At 43.7% G+C, this 16,775-nt stretch overlaps 2 protein-coding genes across 6 annotated transcripts in view; one reads left to right on the top strand and one right to left on the bottom strand.

The window, feature by feature from the left end:
• The window catches only part of MPC1 (mitochondrial pyruvate carrier 1), a 546,410-nt gene that overhangs the window by 107,442 nt on the left and 422,193 nt on the right, over nt 1–16,775 (top strand). The gene's annotated exons all lie outside the window — the stretch shown is intronic.
• CEP43 (centrosomal protein 43) overlaps nt 1–16,775 on the bottom strand; it is a 36,588-nt gene that overhangs the window by 2,373 nt on the left and 17,440 nt on the right. For 3 of the 5 annotated variants that reach the window (XM_076333978.1, XM_076333981.1, XM_076333979.1), the window contains 6 exons: nt 12,171–12,388; nt 9,748–9,822; nt 9,421–9,530; nt 1,896–1,964; nt 1,111–1,150; nt 353–446 (listed from right to left, as the gene is read on the bottom strand). In XM_076333978.1, the coding sequence (XP_076190093.1) occupies nt 353–446; nt 1,111–1,150; nt 1,896–1,964; nt 9,421–9,530; nt 9,748–9,822; nt 12,171–12,388 (606 nt within the window). Of the gene's footprint in view, nt 1–352; nt 447–1,110; nt 1,151–1,874; nt 1,965–9,420; nt 9,531–9,747; nt 9,823–12,170; nt 12,389–16,775 lie in introns of those variants that run through there. The other 2 variants (XR_012994946.1, XM_076333980.1) reach the window with 2 other exon arrangements.

Raw genomic sequence — 16,775 nt, 5'->3', positions numbered from 1 at the left:
AGTCAGATTTCAACTCCTTTAGGAGGTGCTCAGACAGATCTTGAGATATAAGGATAAGACATCCCTATGCTGGATACTAAACCAGGCTCAAATACATTTTACATGCCTAGAAACAGACAGTGAATTGTGCTACTGAGCAATTGCTGTGGGGCTTTTGTTTTGTTTTTTAATCAGTATAGTATCTAACTTGGCAGGAATACTAGGTGTAAAAATACAGAACATAACAAATAATACAACTTTAACATGTATCCTAGGAACCTATGATAATGGCACATTCCTTCACAGAAGGTTAAAAAAAAGTCAAGACAAGATCAGAAGAATGTCAAGAAGAACAATTTTTAAAGAATCATACTTTATCGCTGGCATTCGACTCTTCTGTTTCCACAGAAATTTCATCTATTTCTTCACCAATACTGATATCACTTTTTTCTGAGCGATGACTAGTACTAAAGAGAAGGAAAACCATAAATGCAGAAATAAGACTCTTTTTGAACATCCAGGTATTACATTCACTTTATACCTGACATTTGATTTGGATTTCACTTCCTAGCATGTTAAATATGAAGTTACTTAAAAACCCTTAATAACTAAAGGCTTTCTACCAAGATGAAGCCATGATAAATACTGATAAATACTTAGGCCTCAATCCTGCAATTTACAACACCAATACCTTCACATCGTAAGGATGAGGCTGTTAAATATTTATTACTGACTACTCATGATGCTTTATTTTTTAGTTGAATATTTCAGCATACACCGTATTCATTGTCTAATAGCATTAATTAAAGTGTTAAAACATTGCTAAGTGCATGGTTCGGGGGGAAAAAAAAACCACCCACACACCTTCCACAAAAAAAGCAACAACTTACCACCTTAAAGTTAGCACCAGGTTTTTAAGGAACTCATTACCCCCTACACAAAAAGGATCTGTTTTTTTAAATTTGTAACTATGTGTTAAAATAGCAAAGCGAAGTTTAAAGGAGTTCAGAGATACTGACAGGCGCCAGCAATAGTGACTAGCTAAAATACTATGAAATAATTCAAATATGCCAGTGGATATGCTTATAATGCATAAAATATTATGCTACTGCAATATCATCCTTCTCTTACCTGTTGAAGTCATCAGCATACTCATCATCATCTCCATTTCCTAAATAATTTTTAAAAGGTATTAATCAAACAAGTTTTCTCTTCAGGAAATGCAAAAAGGAATCTATTCCTACACCAAAATACATGGTTTGATGGCCAGCAAAAGTGGGAGTAGATTAAATTGTGCAGATTTAGGAAGAGAAGCTGAGTTTATGTTTGTCATTAATTAATCTCAATCTCATTTACACAAACTGTTTTGAAATTGAACATACATTTTCAGGATGTTGACTACATTGCTGAAGACAAAATTTAAATACTTGGCAGCTCTATTTTGAGAGAGAGTTGATACTACTTATAACACATCATCTTCATATTGCTGCTAAAGCTTACAAGGCAACTTTCAAAGGTGTGGAGCGCAAGTAAACATGACATTGAAAAACAGTGAGGCTTGTCTAGCTATCTTTTTCTGCAAATATAAAGCCCCTTCTTTTCTTAGAAACCTAGACAACAAAATTTATCACTTGATATTAGTAAATGTATGCACGGAATGAATCAAATTTTTGCTGCCTGTGTAAAATACTGGTCCACATACAAGAAACCTGTTTTCACTTTTCTGTATACCTTTAGATCAGATCTTGCTCTTAACTCCAGTAAGTTTCACAATGGTGTTAAATAGAGTGACAGAAGTGAAAGCTGAAGATTTTAGTTCAATATGCATATTTCAGTTTCTCAGATTCCTCTAAGAAGCTGGGCCAGAACTTACAGTTAAAAGTGTCAGAGCTTACCCATGTTTAGCAGTTACTTGCCTAATTCTAGTGATCCCAGTTTTGCATTCACCAACCTCAGGTCTTTCAAAACAGAGTTTCTATTCAAATCTGTAACAAAACAAAAACATTTATATCAGAAATTTAATTTGTGACTCTAATAAGATCACACAAACATACCATCAACCATTTACAACAAGTGTTCTTTTATAAATAGCCTTATTACCATACTATACTATAAAATTATATATTTGTCATGGTTTAATCTCAGTCGGCAACTAAGCACCACGCAGCCGCTCGCTCACTCCCCCCCACCCGGTGGGATGGGGAAGAGAATTGGAAGAGCACAAGTGAGAAAAACTCGTGGGTTGAGATAAAAACAGTTTAATAATTGAAATAAAATGATAATAATAATAATGATAATAATAATATGATAATAATAATAATAATAATAATACACAAAGCAAGTGATGCACAGTACAATTGCTCACCACCCACCAGCCGATGCCCAGCCAGTCCCTGAGCAGCGGCCCCCCCGGCCAGCTTTCCCCAGTTTATGTACTGAGCATGACGTCACATGGTATGGAATGTCCCTTTGGCCAGTTTGGCTGTGCCCCCTCCCAGCTTCTTGCGCACCTCCAGCCTTCTCAGTCAGTAGAGCATGGAAAACTAAAAAGTCCTTGGCTAGTGTAAGCATTACCTAGCAACAACTAAAACATCGGTGCATTATTAACTTTGTTCTCATCCTAAATCCAAAACACTGTACCAGCTACTAGGAAGGAAATTAACTCTATCCCTGCCGAAACCAGGACAATATCCACCCCTTATTCTATACCATCTGCGTCATGCTCAAGTCTCACATTTTCCAGTACATTTTCATTAATCACCACACACACCCCTTTTCTTTTTTTTATATATATATATATATACACACACAGATATCATTCCCTTCGTCTGTGGGCCATCCCTCTAAAACGTTCGGTGAGTTCATTTAGTCCATGACTTCGGGCTCTATCTGTCACAATAATCTTTCAGGGCAGGAAAAAATGGAGATGGCATGTGGTGTTGGATTGTTTCATGGTGAAGTCAGTTCTGGTACCATCATCACTGTGCTTTGCTTGGTTTCACTGAAGTTATTCTTCATTAGTCTGGGTGATTCTTATTGTAATAACATTAGTATGGCATATAATATTATTAGTATGGTTAGTATATCTGTGTATTATTAGTATAACTATTATAACTATAATTAGTACTTCACATAATTCAGATCATTGGCTATTCTCACCCAAAATCAAATCCCCTTGAGGTACACATCGGACTTCCCCATCCTTCCGCATCACCCACCAAGTGCACCCAGGTCCTTGAGCAAAAGCAATCCCACGGATGGGTTTGCCTCTGCCTGAGGCAGGAATAACCCAGACTGTCTTCCCCAGCATATTTTTTATGTGCACTACAGGGACTTTATCCCCATCTACAGTACGTAAAAGTTCTGACTGGGCAGGGCCTGCTCAATTGGCAGATCCCCTAGTGTTGACTGACCAGGTGGCCTTTGCTAAATGTGTGTCCCAATGTTTGAACGTCCCGCCACCCATTCCTCTCAGCGTAGTCTTTAACAGCCCATTGTATCATTTGATTTTCCCAGAAGCTGGTGCATGATAGGGAATGTGATACACACACTCAATGCCGTGCTCTTTGGCCCAGGTGTCTATGAGGTTGTTTTGGAAATGAGTCCCATTGTCTGACTCAATTCTTTCTGGGGTGCCATGTCGCCATAGGACTTGCTTTTCAAGGCCCAGGACAGTGTTCCGGGCGGTGGCATGGGGCACGGGATATGTTTCCAGCCATCCAGTGGTTGCCTCCACCATTGTAAGCACGTGGCGCTTGCCTTGGCGGGTTTATGGGAGTGTGATATAATCGATCTGCCAGGCCTCCCCATATTTATATTTCAGCCATTGTCCTCCATACCAAAGAGGCTTTAACTGCTTGGCTTGCTTGATTGCAGCGCATGTTTCGCATTCATGGATAACCTGGGCTATAGTGTCCATGGTCAAGTCCACCCCTCGATCACAAGCCTATCTGTATGTTGCATCTCTTCCTTGGTGACCTGAGGTGTCATGGGCCCACCGAGCTAGAAATAATTCACCCTTATGTTGCCAGTCCAGATCCACCTGAGCCACTTCAATCTTAGCAGCCTGATCCACCTGCTGGTTGTTTTGATGGTCTTCAGTGGGTATGTGAGCATCTACATGACGAACTTTTACAACCAGGTTGTCCACCCGGGCAGCAATATCTTGCCACAATGCGGCAGCCCAGATCGGTTTGCCTCTGCGCTGCCAGTTGCTCTGCTTCCATTGCTGCAACCACCCCCACAGGGCATTTGCCTCCATCCATGAGTCAGTATAGAGATAGAGCACTGGCCACTTTTCTCGGTCAGCAATGTCTAAAGCCAGCTGGATGGCCTTTACTTCTGCAAATTGGCTCGATTCACCTTCTCCTTCAGCAGTTTCTACAACTTGTCGCATAGGACTCCATACAGCAGCTTTCCACCTCCGATGCCTTCCCACAAGATGACAGGACCCATCAGTGAACAGGGCATATTGCTTCTCATTTTCTGCTAGTTCATTATACATTGGGGCCTCCTCAGCACGCGTTACCTCCTCCTCTGGCGATATTCCAAAATCTTTGCCCTCTGGCCAGTCCATGATCACTTCTAGGATTCCTGGGCGACTGGGGTTTCCTATTCAAGCCCTTTGTGTGATCAGTGCGACCCACTTACTTCATGTAGCATCAGTTGCATGATGTGTACAGGGGACCCTCCCTCTGAACATCCAGCCTAGCACCGGCAGTCGGGGTGCCAGGAGGAGCTGTGCTTCAGTGCCGATCACTTCTGAAGCAGCTCGAACCCCTTCATATGCTGCTAATATCTCTTTTTCAGTTGGAGCATAGCAGGCCTTGGATCCTCTGTATCCCCAACTCCAAAACCCTAGGGGTCGACCTCGAGTCTCCCCTGGTGCTTTCTGCCAGAGGCTCCAGGTAGGGCCGTTCTCCCCGGCTGCAGTGTAGAGCACATTTTTTACATCTTGCCCTGCCCGGACTGGCCCCAGGGCTACTGCATGAATTATCTCCTGTTTAATTTGTTCAAAGGCTTGTCATTGCTCAGGGCCCCATTTGAAATCGTTCTTCTTTTGGGTCACTTGATAGAGAGGGTTTACAATCAGACTGTAATTTGGAATATGCATTCTCCAAAAACCCACAACACCTAAGAAAGCTTGTGTTTCCTTTTTGCTAGTTGGTGGAGACATGGCTGTTATTTTGTTGATCACATCCATTGGGATCTGACGACGTCCGTCTTGCCATTTTATTCCTAAAAATTGGATCTCCTGTGCAGGTCCCTTGACCTTACTTTGTTTTATGGCAAATCCGGCCTTCAGCAGGATTTGGACTATTTCCTTCCCTTTTTCATAAACTTCTCCTGCTGTGTTGCCCCACACGATGATATCATCAATGTATTGCAGGTGTTCTGGAGCTCCACCCTGTTCTAGTGCAGTCTGGATCAGTCCATGGCAGATGGTAGGGCTGTGTTTCCACCCCTGGGGCAGTCGGTTCCAGGGGTACTGGATGCCCCTCCAAGTGCAAGCAAATTGTGGCCTGCACTCTGCTGCCAAAGAGATTGAGAAAATCGCATTAGCAATATCAACTGTGGCATACCACTTGGCTGCCTTTGACTCCAGTTTGTATTGAAGTTCTAGCATGTCTGGCACAGCAGCACTCAGCGGTGGCGTGACTTCATTTAGGCCACGATAGTCTACTGTTAGTCTCCACTCTCCATTAGACTTCCGCACTGGCCATATGGGACTGTTAAAGGGTGAGCGAGTCTTGCTGATCACTCCTTGGCTCTCCAGTCGACGAATCAGCTTATGGATGGGAATCAGGGAGTCCCGGTTGGTGCGATATTGCCGCCAGTGCACCATTGTGGTAGCGATTGGCACTTGTTGGTCTTCGACCTTCAGCAATCCCACAACAGAGGGGTCCTCCGAGAGACCGGGCAGGGTGGACAGCTGCTTAATTTCCTCCATCTCCAAGGCAGCTACACCAAAAGCCCACCGGTACCCTTTTGGGTCCTTGAAATACCCTCTCCTGAGGTAGTCTATGCCAAGGATGCACGGAGCATCTGGGCCAGTCACAATGTGGTGCTTCTGCCACCCATTCCCAGTTAGACTTACTTCGGCTTCCAATACAGTTAGCTTTTGGGATCCCCCCGTCACCCCAGAAATACAGATGGGTTCTGCCCCTTTATAGCTTGATGGCATTAGGGTACACTGTGCACTGGTGTCTACTAGAGCCTTATACTCCTGTGGGTCTGATGTGCCAGGCCACCAAATCCACACAGTCCAGTAAACCCGGTTGTCCCTTTCCTCCCCCTGGCTGGAGGCAGGGCCCCTCTAATCCTCATCACAGTACTCGTTTCTCATTTCTTGTACGTATGAGTCAGAAGTTTCTTCATTAAGATCAAGAGTAAGATCATCCCTTCTACTCTCTCTGGGGAACTGCCTGCTGGAAACTGGAGCAGCAGTTTTCCTGGAAGAACCTCTTTCTGTGATTGTTTTCCCTTGCAATTCGCATACCCGTGCCCCTAGGGCTGCAGTAGGTTTCCCATCCCACTTCCTCATGCCCTCTCCGTGGTCACGCAGGTAAAACCATAGGGTGCCCCGTGGTATGTACCCTTTATATTCTCTCTCTTGAGCAAAAGAACGCTTACTTCTAATAGCCGAGATACTGGTCCGTACAGGTGAGGAGTAGGACCTATCCTCTCTGAGTTGCTGGATCTCCCGGGACAGTTTTTCGGACAGTTTCTCCATAGCCGAGATGAGGGAGGAAGAGAGACTTTCCTCGTATTGCCGGAGCTGACTAGCCAATTCATCCACTGTTTGTTCCTCTCCATCTTTCCAGGTCATCACCGCCAATGAATTGGCGTATGACGATGGTGAGCTCCTTATAAACTTCCGCCACATGGGTCGTGTGCACTTGACTTCGTCTGGATCTTTGGATAGTTGTTCATTGTTCAGGTCATCATAAATCACCTCCAGCACAGCTAGTTCTCTCAGAAACTGGATACCCTTCTCCATGGTGGCCCACTTGCTTGGGTGACATATGACATCTTCCTTAAAGGGATACCTTTCCTTCACGCTTGACAAGAGTCGCCTCCAAAGGCTGAGGACTCGTGTCCCTTTTCCAATTGCTTTGTCAATGCCCCCTTCCCTGGAAAGGGATCCCAGCTGCTTGGCTTCCCTACCCTCTAATTCCAGGCTACTGGTCCCATTATCCCAGCATCGGAGCAGCCAGGTGACAATATGCTCACCTGGATGGCGGCTGAAATCTTTTCGTATATCTCGCAGCTCACTCAGGGATAGAGATCGGGTGGTCACTGCCTCGTTTATGAGTTCTTCCTCTTCCTCCTCCCCAATCAGCGGCCGGCTCTCCTCCTGCTGTTCTCGTGATGGCCCTTCTCCAGGGTCATCTGTCTCGTACACTTCTTCCTCCAGCCCCCTTTTAGAAGAAGCTTCTTCCTCCCTTACTAAATGAGCCGACCCGCTTCCAAAATTTCTTCTTGTGTACAGGGGCGACTGATACCGGCACAGGCTGGTTCTTTGGTTCAGCCACAGGGCCTGTCGCCGGCGTCAGAGTGGCCACAGGGCCTGTCATTTTACTGTCAGAGCCAGAGACCTTTTCTTCCCTTTGAGGGCACTGAATGGTGTTGAACAGGGCTCGGTAGGCATGGGCCAGGCCCCAGCACGTTGCAATGATCTGCATCTCTCTGGAGTTGCCAGGGTGACAGCATACTTTTTCCAAATATTCTACTAACTTTTCAGGATTCTGCACTTGCTCAGGGGTGAGGTTCCAAAACACTGGGGGTGCCCATTGGCCTAGGTACTTGCCCATCTTGTCCCACACACCCTGCCACTCATAATTATTCAGCCTTGGGGCAGATCTCTGGATGATATTCTTAAATTGCTTACCGACGTTAGACAAAACCGAAACAATATTCCCAAGAAGTATTAATAGAAGTATCTTAACTGCCCAAGGATGCTCAAAATACTGAAAAATTACTGTAATTAAGGAGGAAACATCATAGAAGAAGGTAGTGACACTGCCATTCTGTATTTCCTCCGTAAAAAAACTCTCAGAAAAGTTACTGCAATTGCTAGTTGTCTCCACGAAATGGTCTCCATGGTACAGTAACGGCTTCATTGCGAAATTTACATACCACACTAACGTCAAGGTCAATGTTCTAAAAACAAACCTCACAAGCGAGACATTACTATTCACTGCAGACCACAGCAAACTGCAAAACCCAACACCAATCTTTAACACGTACAGCAGGAAAAAGAGCGCGATGCAGATTATACAAATCAATATCGAGAACAGAGAAACCAACATTGTGACCCTCAACTATTAACAGATATAAGTTCCTTAATACACTCCGGTTAATCTGTTATTATCTCAAACCCTTCGAGCTCCACGTTGGGCGCCAAAAAGGACTGTCGTGGTTTAACCTCAGTCGGTAACTAAGCACCACGCAGCCGCTCGCTCACTCCCCCCCACCCGGTGGGATGGGGGAGAGAATTGGAAGAGCACAAGTGAGAGAAAACTCATGGGTTGAGATAAAAAAGTTTAATAATTGAAATAAAATGATGATAATAATAATATGATAATAATAATAATAATAATACACAAAGCAAGTGATGCACAGTACAATTGCTCACCACCCACCAGCCGATGCCCAGCCAGTCCCTGAGCAGCGGCCCCCCCGGCCAGCTTTCCCCAGTTTATGTACTGAGCATGACGTCACATGGTATGGAATGTCCCTTTGGCCAGTTTGGCTGTGCCCCCTCCCAGCTTCTTGCGCACCTCCAGCCTTCTCAGTCAGTAGAGCATGGAAAACTAAAAAGTCCTTGGCTAGTGTAAGCATTACCTAGCAACAACTAAAACATCGGTGCATTATTAACTTTGTTCTCATCCTAAATCCAAAACACCGTACCAGCTACTAGGAAGGAAATTAACTCTATCCCTGCCGAAACCAGGACAATATTATATCCAATTTTCAGGTCTCAACTCTGCTAACATTTGAAAACATGAGTAGCAAACAGGGACAGTCTCCCAGTATTCAGGATCAGGTTTTACAACATGAAAGCAAATATCCCTAAAGAACTTGTGCAAATAATGTAAGATAACAATAAAAAGGAGTATGTTAATTTCAGTTAAAAACTAAGCAGTGGAATTTTATACTCCTGAAAACTGCTTTATATACACACACACAAAAAAAAAAGGAGTGCAGGTAAGTATTTCATGCTCCAAAACATAAGATGCCCCAATAGTAGCATAATATGTCAAAAACCAGTATGCAATCACTCAGTGAAAAACGCATTACTATGAAGCACATTACAACCAGAAGGGTGCCACATTAAGTAGCCTGTATCACATTTGCATCTGAATGCGTAGATCATTCATTACATTACGGGAAATATCTCCTACATTCATCAAAACACAAAAACATGTGAAAACTTACTATCAGACTCCTTCAGCGAAGGTGCACCAGTCAGGGAGCTTAACCCACTTTTTAGAGGCGGTGCGTCAGAAAGGGATGCTAGACCTCCTGCTTTATTAGCTTCAGTTTTCCTAAAACAAACCAAATAAGTACTTCACAGAGCTGTAAAATGTGCATAGTGACTTTCTTTTCTATTATTTACGAAACTGTCATAAAACTAGAACAGCAATATTTACAGCAAAAAGAGCAAGGGAAAAGGACTATTACATTCTGCCATCTTAAAAACAGTAGACAGTTTACCAGCACAAGTGTCAAGCAAGACATTCAGTAAGAAAGTCACTTTCTCACCTATGCAAAGACTTCTGCCTGTCTTCTTTCACAGACAGAGCTCCTTCATCAGCATCACTATTTTTATCAAGGGGCCTTTCATTATCCCCACATGTAAATGCAGCCAAAAGAAGAAAGATTCAGATATAAATCAATATTTAAATTAGTTTGTTTTATAACTAAAAGAGATCATGTCTGACAAAACTATTAATCCTAAGAGCAGTCAGTTCACAGAATGAAAACCTCTCAGAGCAAGATGGATCTCATCATCACGTGTTAAAGTTCACTTGGCTACTACCTATTCCATTCATATATTTAAAATGTTGAGTTCAAATACTACTTGCAAGTCAAGGATGAAGAAACACTATTAAAAAGAGATCAAGATTTTCACATTTAGTATTACCAGAACTGTTTGTTACTGTGATTTCATTCCTGTTAGTAATGGACATCATCTGAATCATTCATTGTATCTATATCACCAAAATATCATGCATACCATCACGTTCAAAATTTTGAAGTGTTTTAATACAACGAGTCAGAGACCTAGGGGAAATGAGAGCTTGGATCACCCCTTACTTTGTCCTTAGTAACTGCTTATTCCTTTCCTCTCTAATGCACCCTTCTTACAGGAATGGGCAAAGCTCCCATAAGGAATTTACCTTTTTGCAAACCAAGCGATGCTGGCACCTCTCCTACATACTCATCTCTTGGGACTCAGGCATACCAGCACAACATACCACAAAAGGATTCCACCTGAAGAATATGTTCTTTTTTCTCCTCTAGAGGAGCTGCCAGGAGGGTAGAAGTGAAAGACTCAGCAGAGACAGCTCAGTTACAATTAGTTGCTAGCTAAGTTCAGCAAACCTTATTATGGAACATTACTATAATATCTACATCACAATAACATTATGAGGTACAAATTACTACTTGGTGGACTGTGACTACTACAGACACATAATTTGGAAATATTTTTTTCTGTAGAGTTTCTTTACTAGGAAAAAAAAAAAATCCTTATTTTACTGAATAATTAAGAGTCTTTTTCTTGGATGGTCTTTTTAAAGAAATCCAGTTTACCCAATTTCAAAGTGAATTTCCCTTCCTGTCATGTGAAAATGCTCAAACAATAAGAAACTAGTTTATCCAGAAGTTTTTCCAGCCTTTTCTACTTTTCCCAACTTAGCATTTAAACCTATTTTATGGCAACACAACCACTTGCTACAATGGTTAGACTTTGGTTGAAGGCTCGTTAAATGAGCTCTTGAGTAAGGAGCAAATGCACTCAGATACAGTTTTAATCTTGATATTTCCAATAAGAAAGAGAGAAAAAATACCATAGTAGGGTTATTTGTAACACAGTATTTTCCAGAGAAAAACCACTAATCTGAAGAAAAAAATTCTGCTTTTATATATATCCAACTAGAGCTGTATTATAAATAATCTTTCTCAGAGAGTCCAATAATTTGCTAGAAAGAGACCTAGTTTACCTGGCATGATTGCTTTGTGCTGTACCAGAATGACCCCATTCCAAGAGTAAGCATCTACTGTAGCAATACTACAAAAAAGTTTATACTGTTCTACCCACTATCGACATAATTGGGGGGAAAAGGCCAACATGAGGGGAGCTACTGTCAAACTGACTTGCAAACACTTCTCCAACCTCTTCTGGTAATCTCTACTAAGCTAGAGCAATTCTCCCATTACTTGAGCGCAGCAAAAGAACACCATGAAATGATCTTGCAGCATTTCTCAATAGAGATATTTAAACTAAGCTTCAAGATAACGCAACGTGATAACACAAAGATAGGTTTTTCAGTTTTATAACAAAGCTGTTGTATAGTTCAGTCACTAGTTCTTGTTTCAAATGGTATTTTTCAGTTATCAGACTCCACAGATGAACAATAAAAAATGCCCTTCAGAAGTGTCTGCAAAATTGCCATATGCAGAAATAACAACACTTCACTGAAAACATAGAACTGCACACAAAAGGTGCTGCAATGTGAAGAGGAAACCCTCAGCTGTGAGGAAACTTTCCTTATTCTCAGAATTTATGGAGCTAAAGCACTATCCCTGTCATTGTCCACTTCCTTCCTTAGTACTGATCACCACTGTAGCTCTGCTGCATGAAGAGACACTGATATCTGTGCCTCATATATGTTCATTTCACCAAAGAAATAGGCTGGGGACATTATATAGTCTAACTGATGCACCTTAAAGTGACACATTTTTCCACCCATGGTACATCCAAGAGATCGCAGATGACACTGTGCATTTCAAAGAATAGAATCTTAGAAATGCACATTTCAGAAACAAAAATGTTCCAGAACAGATCTAAACACTCGCATTTACAAAGTGTGAATAATCAAATATCAGCTAGCTCTCACAGGTCTGCAAGCATACTGAGGACAAAAGAAACCTGTATTAAGTAGAATATCCATGTTACTTACCAGCCATAAGTTCTTTCTGGTTTGGGTATAGGATCATCAAAAAAAGAATCTCCCTCCACATCATCTTCATCCACACCTGGATCACTTTTTTCTTTGGCATTTAAGTCTTTGTTTTCTAGTTGAGGATCTAGTTTTGCTTCATTAGGCAGAAAATGAATGCTTCTTTTGCTTGCTTCCCCTGATGAGACACTTGTATCACTTTGAGTGGTTTCAGCCACCTTGAAAGATAAAGAAAAAAGCCCTTACTGAAAGGAATAAGTAATTTCTCTTGAAGAAAACCCATATAAACTGGATTTATGTCCTATAATACTGTAAGTGCTAATATAAACAACACAACATATAATATACTCCTACCATCACTTTTTAGAAAGTTAGCTCAGATTTTAGTACTTCTCAGGAATTTGTTAGTATCATCAAGGATCACACAAGAAAAAAAAGTTTATCACTTTAGAAAGGAAGTGTTCTTTATTGTTGCTGCCATTAAAAAAATTTTGTTCCATCCTCTGCATTGTTTTGCTATCTAGATCACCTCTATTATAAAAGCAACCAATTTAAAAGATGTTGGTCATCAAATAAGGAAATCTACATGCAGACTGATTCTTACCTCCTAGCTTTGAATATAGGGGGGTTTGTTTGTTTTAAAGCATCATGTAACTTTCAGGCTGTATTAATATTATTTTGCAACTCATCTATAAACAAATGTTGTTAGTTACAGCCACCATCTTCAAAAGAAATCAATTTAAACCCATGCAAATTACTCTAACTTCCATATTAAATGGTAATCTCTGCAATATAATATTAGGTTTTGAAGCAGCAAGCATAAGACAACTGCAGTTAATGACACTTTCTCCCTCCAAATAGTAAAAACAAAAATGACACAAACAAGCCTTTTTCTCACAAGGGAAAAAGGATCATGGCTCATGAATTGGCAGGGCTCATTGAGAGGGCTTTAAACTAGGTTCGAAGGGGGAAGGGGATAAAACCAGGCTCGCTAGAGATGAGCCGAGGGGTGGCATGCCGATGCCGGGGGCGAAATCGATAGCCCAGCTCAAGTGCATATACACCAATGCACGCAGCATGGGCGGCAAGCAGGAGGAGCTGGAAGCCATTGTGCAGCGGGAGAGATATGACTTAGTCGCCCTCACAGAAACATGGTGGGGTGACTCTCATGACTGGAGTGCTGCAATGGATGGCTACAGACTCTTCAGAAGGGACAGGCGAGGAAGGAGAGGCGGTGGGGTGGCCCTGTATGTTAGGGAGTGTTTCGAATGCCTAGAGCTCAACGATTGTGATGATGGTACGGTTGAGTGTCTATGGGTAAGGATGAGGGGGAAGGCCAACGAGGCAGATATCCTGCTGGGAGTCTGTTATAGACCACCCAACCAGGATGAAGGGGCGGATGAAGCGTTCTATAAGCGGCTGGCAGAAGTTTCTCAATCGCTAGCCCTTGTTCTCGTGGGGGATTTCAACTTCCCGGATGTCTGCTGGAAATACAACACGGCAGAGAGGAAGCAGTCTAGGAGGTTCCTGGAGTGTGTGGAAGACAACTTCCTGACACAGCTGGTAAGTGAGCCTACCAGGGGAGGTGCCTCGCTCGACCTGCTGTTTACAAACAGAGAAGGACTGGTGGGAGATGTGGTGGTCGGAGGCCGTCTTGGGCTTAGCGACCATGAAATGATAGAATTCTCGCTTCTTGGTGAAGTAAGGAGGGGGGGCAGCAAAACCGCAACCATGGACTTCCGGAGGGTGGACTTTGGCCTGTTCAGGACGCTGGTTGAGAGAGTCCCTTGGGAGACGGTCCTGAAGGGCAAAGGGGTCCAGGAAGGCTGGACGATCTTCAAGAAGGAAGTCTTAAAGGCGCAGGAGCAGGCTGTCCCTGTACGCCGTAAGAAGAACGGGCGGGGAAGACAACCGGCCTGGCTGAACAGGGAGCTCTTGCTGGGACTCAGGAAAAAAAGGAGAGTTTACCGCTTGTGGAAGAAGGGGCAGGCGACTCAAGAAGAGTACAGGGATCTTGTTAGGTCGTGCAGAGAAGAAATGAGAAAGGCAAAAGCCCAGCTAGAACGCAATCTGGCCACTGTCGTTAAAGACAACAAAAAAAGTTTTTACAAATATATTAATGACAAGAAGAGAGCCAGGGAGAATCTCCATGCTTTATTGGATGCAAGGGGGAACATTGTCACTGAGGATGAGGAAAAGGCTGAGGTACTCAATGCCTTCTTTGCCTCAGTCTTTAACAGGCAGACCAGTTATCCTCAGGGTACTCGGCCCCCCGAGCTGGAAGACGGGGATGGCGAGCAGGATGAACCCCCCGTAATCCAGGAGGAAGCAGTCAATGACCTGCTATGCCACCTGGACGCTCACAAGCCTATGGGGCCGGATGGGATCCACCCGAGAGTGCTGAGGGAGCTGGCGGAGGTGCTCGCCAAGCCACTCTCCATCATTTATCAGCAGTCCTGGTTAACGGGGGAGGTCCCGGAAGACTGGAGGCTTGCCAATGTGACGCCCATCCACAAGAAGGGCCGGAAGGAGGATCCGGGGAACTACAGGCCTGTCAGCCTGACCTCGGTGCCGGGGAAGATTATGGAGCGGCTCATCTTGAGGGCGCTCACAAGGCATGAGCGGGACAACCAGGGGATCAGGCCCAGCCAGCACGGATTCATGAGAGGCAGGTCCTGCTTGACCAACCTGATCTCCTTCTATGACCAGGTGACCCGCCTAGTGGATGAGGGAAAGGCTGTGGATGTGGTCTACCTGGACTTCAGCAAGGCCTTTGACACTGTCTCCCACAGCATTCTCCTAGAGAAGCTGGCGGCTCACGGCTTAGACAGGTGGACTCTGCGCTGGGTCAAAAACTGGCTGGATGGCCGGGCCCAGAGAGTTGTGGTGAATGGAGTTACCTCCAGTTGGCGGCCGGTCACGAGCGGTGTTCCCCAGGGCACAGTACTGGGGCCGGTCTTGTTTAATATCTTTATTGATGATCTGGATGAGGGGATTGAGTGCACCCTCAGTAAGTTTGCAGACGACACCAAGTTGGGTGGGAGTGTTGATCTGCTCGAGGGTAGGAAGGCTCTGCAGAGGGACCTGGACAGGCTGGATCGATGGGCCCAGGCCAACTGTATGAGGTTCAACAAGGACAAGTGCCGGGTCCTGCACTTCGGCCACAACAACCCCATGCAGCGCTACAGGCTTGGGGAAGAGTGGCTGGAAAGCTGCCCAGCAGAGAAGGACCTGGGGGTGTTGGTCGACAGCCGGCTGAACATGAGCCGGCAGTGTGCCCAGGCGGCCAAGAAGGCCAATGGCATCCTGGCCTGTATCAGAAATAGTGTGGCCAGTAGGAGTAGGGAAGTGATCGTGCCCCTGTACTCGGCCCTGGTGAGGCCGCACCTCGAATACTGTGTTCAGTTTTGGGCCCCTCACTACAAGAAGGACGTTGAGGTGCTGGAGCGTGTCCAGAGAAGGGCAACGAGGCTGGTGAAGGGTCTGGAGAACAAGTCTTATGAGGAGCAGCTGAGGGAACTGGGACTGTTCAGCCTGGAGAAAAGGAGGCTGAGGGGAGACCTCATCGCTCTCTACAACTACCTGAAAGGAGGTTGTAGCGAGGTGGGTGTTGGTCTTTTCTCCGAAGTAACAAGTGATAGGACGAGAGGAAATGGCCTCAAGTTGCGGCAGGGGAGGTTTAGATTGGATGTAAGGAAAAATTTCTTTACTGAAAGAGTGGTGAAACATTGGAACAGGCTGCCCAGGGAAGTGGTGGAGTCCCCATCCCTGGAGGTTTTTAAAAGACGTGTAGATGAGGCGCTTAGGGACATGGTTTAGTGGGCATGGTGGTGTTGGGTTGACGGTTGGACTCGATGATCTTAGAGGTCTTTTCCAACCTCAATGATTCTATGATTCTAAGATACTTGAAAAGTACATAACTTTCAGTCTTTGTATCACACTTATGGCTCAGTCCTACAGACACTCAAGCTTGTAAGGACTATTCTATATGCTAACTTTAAGATCAAGTAATACAGATCAAGTCATATCTTTGCAAAACTTCGTGGCCCAAAGAACAATATCGAAATTTACCTAGATAATTAAGCTGTTGTGAAAAAATTGATTTTTAAACAATAGCATTTTGCTACTTAGCAAGCAATACTGCAATTTTTATCTTCCCCTAGACTTATTAAAATTAAGCCAATGAAAAGATCTATTTATTTCACTAACTTCCTTCCTGCACACTAAGAATAGCAACAGTTTTGAAACAAAACCAACAGTATTGTTTAATCCATATAACCAATATGTAGGTTGCACTGTCACAAGTATTTCTTTATGAGCCATTAAGTTTCATTCAGAAGGCTGAAGTAAAATTTTCAAACTGTAGGCCATGGAAGTTGAAAAAGGCCTACCAAGGTCATTTTATCTCAGTCACAGAACCACATTCAACTGCTGGCAGCAGCTTAGTTCTTCTAGGACAAGAAAAAGTACTTATACCTGTAAGTGGTAGTAACAACAATATTTTAATTTCATATCCTAGAGGAACAGAATTGTTGAAAATTAAGATCTTAGTGATACCCTGACTGGAGTAAAAAAGAAGTTACAGCTACTTTTCTGTCCTGGGCC

The sequence above is a fragment of the Aptenodytes patagonicus genome, chromosome 3 (assembly GCF_965638725.1).
Source record: "Aptenodytes patagonicus chromosome 3, bAptPat1.pri.cur, whole genome shotgun sequence".
NCBI lineage: Eukaryota > Metazoa > Chordata > Aves > Sphenisciformes > Spheniscidae > Aptenodytes > Aptenodytes patagonicus.
The sequence above is the reverse complement of the archived record's forward strand: the minus strand, read 5'-3'. Positions and strand labels throughout refer to the sequence as shown.